The sequence below is a fragment of the Pygoscelis adeliae genome, unplaced genomic scaffold (genome assembly GCF_000699105.1).
Source record: "Pygoscelis adeliae isolate BGI_AS28 unplaced genomic scaffold, ASM69910v1 Scaffold218, whole genome shotgun sequence".
NCBI lineage: Eukaryota > Metazoa > Chordata > Aves > Sphenisciformes > Spheniscidae > Pygoscelis > Pygoscelis adeliae.
In genome coordinates, this window is record NW_008825433.1 from 5,262,222 (window position 1) to 5,270,480 (window position 8,259).

General features: G+C 43.8%; 1 protein-coding gene across 1 annotated transcript in view; it reads left to right on the plus strand.

Annotated features, from left to right (window-relative positions):
• GLP1R (glucagon-like peptide 1 receptor) overlaps positions 1-8,259 on the plus strand; it is a 58,449-nt gene that overhangs the window by 40,052 nt on the left and 10,138 nt on the right. Inside the window, exons 7-9 of the mRNA XM_009331078.1 lie at positions 585-645; positions 4,834-4,903; positions 5,632-5,720. Coding sequence (XP_009329353.1) covers positions 585-645; positions 4,834-4,903; positions 5,632-5,720 — 220 coding nt within the window. The remainder of the gene's footprint in view (positions 1-584; positions 646-4,833; positions 4,904-5,631; positions 5,721-8,259) is intronic.

The window sequence follows — 8,259 nt, forward strand, 5'->3', positions numbered from 1 at the left end:
GCCAGTGCTGCAGCCCAAACTTGGGAGCTCTCTGCGGGGAAGGCCTAAGCACACTTGCTGCGTGTTGTGTGCCCACACTCCCCTTTGCCATCAGGGGTACGTGGGGCTGAGTGTGCTCCAGCCCCGACGCCACTAGGCAGCCTGAGCTTGGCGCTGCCTGAATACAGTGTAGCTGACCCACAGGCAGAAATGTGGATGCAAAGGTTCGGGTCAGAGCGCGCTGCGCTCCTCTCTAGCGTGGATATAGAGGCTCGCAGAGCTTCCAGAAATTTTGTTCCCTTGGCCCCTCTCTGAAACTTTTCACGGAAAAGCTGGTATATGCCGAGTATGGGGGTGATGGTCTGTTGTTCGTTTTCCATGCCTGTTAGGAGCTAGGTGGGGGCCCAGGCAGAACGAGTTACATGTATTAGTTACATGCGGGTTAGACTCCTCCTCCCACCATTGACAGCCATCTGCGCTGGGTAGGAGCTGCAACCCTGCCACCAGTTAATTATGTTGCTCATCGTTATGTGGGGGGTTTGTCCTTCTCTCTGCTTTTCCCTGTCTCTTAATGTCAGTGTCAACCTTGTCTCCTCTCTTCCCAGGTGTGCCAATGCTGTTTGTTATCCTCTGGGGAACTGTCAAGTACCTTTATGAAGATGAGGGGTTGGTTTAGTTCTGATTTTTCTAGCTATCTCATTTGTGCTGTATGTGTGCACCGGCAGGTCATTGTTTGCTTTCTGTTCAGCGTGGTTTGCTTTGGCAATGTGCTGAAACCTCACATAATTGCTTCTGTTTTGTCTGAAGGTCTTGCATAACATTTCAGAAAGGAGTATATGTTTCTTTCTGATCAGAATTTTCTGCATGTCTGAATGAATCTATTCTTTTGCAGGTCAAGGAAAGGTATGTTTTGTTTTTCTGTAGTTACAGTATCAACAGTAGAAGTCATCATACCCAGCCAAGACCACTCCTGATACTGTGCCTTTGGCAGTAGCCTTTACAGTTGTGCTTCAGAGGAAGGCAAAAACCTCCCACAGGATTCTGCCTGTGATTTGTAGTGGTTAGCTTATGCCTAGCAGCAGAGATGTGATTGCCTGTTCTTGTTTAATCTTCCATTATTTAGATCTTCTTAAAATAAAGGCACTTTCTCTGTCTGCTTATGTTAGTCTTGCTGAAGTCAACGATAGCACACACAAGACTGCTGCAAAACACAAAATACTTTTTGTCCGCTTTAACCGTAGTGGCTGTTCTGAAAAATTGCCTTTATATATGCTTTATGTACCAAATAGCTTTGTAGTTTGTTGTTTTGTTTTTTTTAAAAACAAAAGGGAGGAAAGTGGCTTCCCCTTCTTAGAGACAGTGACTGCCTGGGAATATTTGGGTAGCTTTCTTTGTGATGAAAAAAAAACTTTATGCTATTTCCTTTTTATTCTAAATGTACTATTTATTGGGTCTTCTTCTTACTTAGTTTCCAAACAACCCAGCCAGCACTTTTGTAGAGGGTCCTTTTTTCTCCCCCTCCCCGCCGCCCCCGACACAGTCCTTGCTGGAGAGATGCTGCAATGTGAAAATTCAGTGTAGTCAGAGCCACCCCCAGACTTTTTTCTGGTGTTCGTGAGTATTAAGAACCGGCTTTTTTTTAGTGTCTCTCATAGTACTGAACCAGTTCAGTCAAAGCTGCCTTTTCTGGCTTAAGCAATGCTAGGATTTTCTGACTTTCCTTTTCAAGGTTGACTTGATAATGTTCTGTAGCAAGATTGTGGCTGTACTGATGTATTGCAAGTTTTGTTGAAATTATCAGAATAGGTATAGAGAACATGCGGCCTCCGAACAGGCAATGTTCCATGGGCATATCTTCCCACTGATGTAGAAAATGTATTCAAAGTGCTCACGCTGAGCCTCCTACATTATGCAGTGCTCAGAGCTGATTTATGTTTTCTATTAAGGAAAACTGTCACTCACTACCTTCAGCAGACCTTAAAAGGGGCAATTTTGCACCTTATTGAATTTTCTGAATCTTGTATAAATATTTGTGAAATACAGCAATAAATAACCACGTGCAGCAGCTTCTCTGAAAGGCAAGATTTCTGTGCCTTGGGCGGGCATTTGCTGGAGCAGCCAGGGATATCTTTCATGCTGTTTGCCATAGCGCTGTCACCATGGATGTGCAGCAGGCTGTAAATTTCATTTGTGACTTAACTACTTCCCTGGCTATGAGGAATAACTGAAAGTAAATGTGGTCAGGGCTGGGAATCTGAGGCAGCTCTGTGAACGTAGCCATTTGAATGAAGGACTGAAGCCTGCAAGACTTAACTTGCAGACTAGCTCCTTCTTTCCGTACCTGTGCAAGTGTAAACTCCTTTAGAAAGCAGTTGCTGTTTTAAAAAGTGAGCTATTGGAAAAGACTTTGTCTAGATTACAAATAAAATTAAAGGCAAGCTGTGCTTCTTAGTTATTGGACTGTGCCTAAAGAGCTGATACTTGCACATCTTTGCTGCTATCCGCAATTAATTACAGGAGCAAGACAGCCAGCCTACAATCTTTTTTAAAAATGGAGCCATTCAGCTGTACCTCTTCAAGGTAAAAATTCAGTGTTTTAATTTTAGAAATGAAAACACTTTTGATTTTGCTGCAGATTGGTAAGCAAAGGCAGAAACTTCCCAGTAGTATTTGTTTCACTGGATCAATTCTCTGTTCACGGCTCTGAGGCTATCAGTTGCCAAGCATCTTCTGAAGGGTGCTGAGCAAACTGCAGGGATAGATCCCAAACACAGTAGATGTTGGTGTATTTATCAGTGTGGCAATCCCAGAAAGCACAAATGAACAAGAAATCATGTACAGATCTATCAGTTTTATTTTCTGGACACTTTAATAGCCGTCACACTTTAATTGGGCTCTAATGGCGTTTTTATTGCATATATCTGTATAAATTTAAAAGAAGCTAAAACTGCTCTGTGCCACAGCAAGCAAATTAATACACACAGAAATGTAGCAGAGTTAATGTAAAGAATCATTTCTCAGCCTCCATCGTTATCAGGAAATTTTAAAATTGCCTCTTCTACTGCAGCTAGTCAGAAAATTAGAACTCCACTTCCAGCCATGCCTATTATCCCGCTGGTCTTAAGGGGTTCAAATAAAATTAATTTTAAAGGCTCCATGAAGCTGGCTCCCAGTCACGCCTGCCAATTAAGAAGTTCTTCTGTTACTCAGATTCTAGCTCAGGTATGCTGACTGCACACAATATGTACACCTTTTTTCTCCAGTGTCTAAAATACAATTGAATTGTAGGTTGTGGAGCTGCTGGTTGCAATAATATGCTTGTTATATGCATTAAACTGAAATTGAAAGGAAAAATGAAATCCTGAGCCCTTCTCGGGCTTGCAGTACCTGCAAGGGAATATGGAATTGCCACAGCCAAGCTGCTTCACTTTCCTCTCTAGTATGTGAGCGCATGTGGGTGTGGCGTTGTAGCATGGATCCCTGCCACGTGCTACACGGTTTGCTAGTTTCTGTCAAGTTGACTGTCCCGTTACAAGGTTGGGGAGAGTTTACTCTCCACCATTACCCAAGCTGAAGTTTCCATAGGCCGGTTAAGAAACCCTAAGGAAAATTGAGCATACGTATGTTTTGACAGATGAGATTTGGAGGTGAAGAGAAATTTGTTTTGTGAAGGAACCTATGTTTTCTGTAGTGCTGTTTCATAGTTCATGTTTCACAGCCTGTGTAGCTCAGAAATCTGCTGGCTTTACTGATGACTGTTGCTTTTGAGTAATGCTGAGCAATATGGCAGGAGGCTAACAAAGTTATTTCATAGAAATATTAAGAATGCTGTCGCTGCAGCAACAAGTGAAGTGGCATGTGAACACTGCCCCAACACCTGGGCCATTGTGCACACGCATGGCCCATCATACAGTCAGGGGTGGCTGGCTGTGGCCAGGGTGAAACCTAAAAGAACTAGATGTACAAACCCCCCAGTGTAAAGTTCACTTCGAACCAGTGATCCCAAACTGTGGCTTTCAGGCACCACTTTTCTTGTGATCGTTCTCCAATATTGCTCAAGGACACAGGAATTTAAAAAGCTAAAATGAGACTTATGGGGAGAATGAAGTATTGTGTTGCCTGCAGCAAGTTACTTACTTGGCAGAGGGCTCAGCTGGCCAACAAAAGTTGGGAACTATTGCTTCCGTCTTTGATTTTACTTGCTTGTAACTGTTAAAACTCCCTTTGGGCCTGAAACCTGTACATATGTACTGAAGGAACTGGAGTTTGCTGCCTTAATTGCTTTCTCCTGGTTGAAATTAGTAGGTCCTTTTTGAAAAGAAGGGTAAATAAAATAGATGACTGATCTAAATATTGATATGAGAAAAGTGATGGTAGGTAATGGGATAAAGAACTAACAAACAATTAAATAATAAGATGACCTGACATTGAAGACTGAAGAGTAATAAAAAATAATGCAGAAAGAGGATAGGAACCACGCAGGAAAGGTCTGACTCAAACAGATTCCCCCTTCTCCTTTCAGCCACATGACAAATTTGACCTTAATTTTAATGGAGTAAATCTTCACAATTAACTGATGATAACTCATAGCAAATTGTGGAGGAAGGCTTGCTTAGTGGGCAAGAAAGGCCGGCGAATAGTATCCAGTTTGATTATGATAGCTGCAATAGTACAAAGCATTCAGTGTTTCTAAGAAGCAACTGCATCTGTTTCCATGTCAGCATGATGTGCTTTCCTGGTATCTAGTCCTCAATATTGTTTTTCATCTGCATTGCTGTGACAGAATGAAAAGCGTGAGATTTTAGTGATGTGCTGAAACTTTTTCTTCTTGTCTCCTTTTTGCCATCTTCCTAGTTGCTGGACCAGAAACTATAACATGAATTACTGGTTAATCATCAGACTGCCCATTCTCATCGCCATTGGGGTGAGTATGGGATGCGTGCAGCGAGCTGGCAGATTTCCATGAGAACGGGACATGATACAGTACAAAGAGCAGATGTGCACATGGCTGTTGTGCATGTCCAAAGGCTAATAACCTTTGAGGCTATTGACATTTTCATTCAGAAATGTGATTTTATAAAACCAAATTGGTTTCTGTCACTGGAATTCCCAACTAGCATTTTGTTTGTTTAATTTGGCCACATGCTGTCATGTTGTAGTGGCAGCACATGATAACAAACAGCATGCCACAGCAATCCAGTTAACTCCCCTGTGTGCAGAAAGCTATGGCAGGTAGTACGGGGAGGTAGAAGATAATATTCCAGGTACTGGGCTACAGAAGAGCAACAAATTGTGTGGCATTTTTGAGAAGTGCCATGTTCTGCAGCCACAATACTGTGTCAGTCTCAGAGCTCCAGACAAGGCAAATGGGACAGCCCACACCTTTACTGTGTCTCACTCCCTGGAGATGTAGGTAAGCTCCCCTGCTTTGTTCAGTGAACTGCCTGTGTTTTCAAAGGTGACTTGTGCATTCACAGAGGATGTATTTAGAGCACAATTCCTTAGCAAGGAGTTGAGTTCCGTGGCAAATTCTGCAGCTGCAGAGTAGCAGGATGCCCAGGGACCTACACATGCATACGCAGACAGCTTTTTTGAATGCTTATGCACGTGTGTTTCTTCATGATAATATAAATCCTTCTTTCATTTCTCCAGGTAAATTTCCTGATCTTTATCAGAGTTATATGCATCATCATCTCCAAACTACAGGCTAATTTGATGTGCAAAACTGACATAAAATGCAGGTATGTCATATGGTGGTCTGACACTTTTCGTGCTCATTAAAATGGAAGTAGACAAGGAGGTACATGAAAGGAGTGAATTGACAAAGGTGGTTAAAGGTCACAGGCCTTGAGTGACGCGCAGGTGTGGTGTCACACATTGGTACGACTGCTTGGACAGTCAGTCCCCAGAAAACCCTCTGGGTGAAGCCAGGGCAGGTGTTACGCCTGCGTTATAGATAAACAGAAGGCTTGATCTCTGAGTTCATCACTTTACAGTCTTCCATAATGCTGGCTGAATATTAATTAAGCAGATATTTTTTAAATACTTGCAGCATACGCAAGTACTGGATGTTAACGTCCTTGAATGTGTCCAGAGGAGGGCAACAAAGCTGGTGAAAGGGCTGGAAGGAACGTCCTATGAGGAGCGGCTAAGGACTTTAGGCTTGTCTAGTTTGGAGAAAAGGAGGCTGAGGGGCGACCTCATTGCTCTCTGCAGCTTCCTGAGGAAGGGAAGTGGAGAGGGAGGTGCTGAGCTCTTCTCCCTGGTACCCAGTGACAGGACACATGGGAATGGTTCAAAGCTGCGCCAGGGGAGGTTTAGACTGGACATTAGGAAGCATTTCTTTACTGAGAGGGTGGGCAAACACTGGAACAGGCTTCCGAGAGAGGTGGTCGATGCCCCAAGCCTGCCAGTGCTTAAGAGGCATTTGGACAATGCCCTTAACAACATGCTTTAAGTTTTGGTCAGCCCTGAAGTGATCAGGCAGTTGGACTAGATGATCATTGTAGGTCCCTTCCAACTGAAATAGTCTATTCTAAACTATCCTATTCTAATTTGGAAAAAATGAGTGATAAAAATAAAAGCTTTAACGTCAATGAAGATCAAGGCAGGGGTCATTTTGAGTGTTCCTCCTTGTTCTTCTTGCCAATTGTTATTGGGAGAAACTTTCAATCTTGAATGCATAGGATGTTTCAAGACAGATGTCAGGGTTATCGCAGAAATATTCAATCTTTATTTTGCAGGCTTCACCCTGTCCGTGTCTGTATTCTTCCTGTTATTTAATGACCTTGCTAAGATTCATGGTCACATCCTTCATTTCTGCATCTTAGACAATACTTTTGTATTTCAGTCTGAAAAATAATGTAGAAATAACAAGTTAGCTATTGAATTAACCAGTGTGGAGCTACATGCTGTGGTAGCTGGACTGCTACTGGCGGTTAACTTAGCTAGTTTGAAGTTGGGTATTTCAATGCTGCAGCCTTCTAAGCTAGACACGGCATGTATTTTAGTGCATTCCCATCAGAGTATAGAGTTGCCTTGTATGTTACCTACCTTCTTTACCTCATGTGAAATTTTGGAAATCCTAATGCGTGTTTAGAGCTCAAAGCAGAGAAAAGGACTCGTTTTAATGAGCTGTAGGCTTTGCTTTCATGCCTACTGTTTTTTTGGATATATGTGACCTTTGTTTTGGAAGACAACTTCCTGACACAGTGTGTGGAAGACAACTTCCTGACACAGCATGTGAAATTTTGGAAATCCTAATGCGTGTTTAGAGCTCAAAGCAGAGAAAAGGACTCGTTTTAATGAGCTGTAGGCTTTGCTTTCATGCCTACTGTTTTTTTGGATATATGTGACCTTTGTTTTGGAAGACAACTTCCTGACACAGTGTGTGGAAGACAACTTCCTGACACAGCTGGCAAGTGAGCCTACCAGGGGAGGTGCCTCGCTCGACCTGCTGTTTACAAACAGAGAAGGACTGGTGGGAGATGTGGTGGTCGGAGGCCGTCTTGGGCTTAGCGACCATGAAATGGTAGAATTCTCAATTCTCGGTGAAGTAAGGAGGGGAGGCAGCAAAATTGCTACCATGGACTTCCGGAGGGCGGACTTTGGCCTGTTCAGGACGCTGGTTGAGAGAGTCCCTTGGGAGACCATCCTGAAGGGCAAAGGGGTCCAGGAAGGCTGGACGATCTTCAAGAAGGAAGTCTTAAAGGCGCAGGAGCAGGCTGTCCCTGTACGCCGCAAGAAGAACGGGCGGAGAAGACGACCGGCCTGACTGAACGGGGAGCTTTTGCTGGGACTCAGGAAAAAAAGGAGAGTTTACCGCTTGTGGAAGAAGGGGCAGGCGACTCAAGAAGAGTACAGGGATCTCGTTAGGTCGTGCAGAGAGGAAATGAGAAAGGCAAAAGCCCAGCTAGAACGCAACCTGGCCGCTGTCGTTAAAGACAACAAAAAAAGTTTTTACAAATACATTAATGACAAGAAGAGAGCCAGGGAGAATCTCCATCCTTTATTGGATGCGGGGGGGAACATTGTCACCGAGGATGAGGAAAAGGCTGAGGTACTTAATGCCTTCTTTGCCTCAGTCTTTAGCAATCAGACTAGTTACCCTCAGGGTACTCGGCGCCCTGAGCTGGAAAACAGGGATGGCGAGCAGGATGAACCCCCCATAATCCAAGAGGAAGCGGTCAACGACCTGCTACGTCATCTGGATACTCACAAGTCTATGGGGCCGGATGGGATCCACCCGAGAGTGCTGAGAGAGCTGGCGGAGGAGCTAGC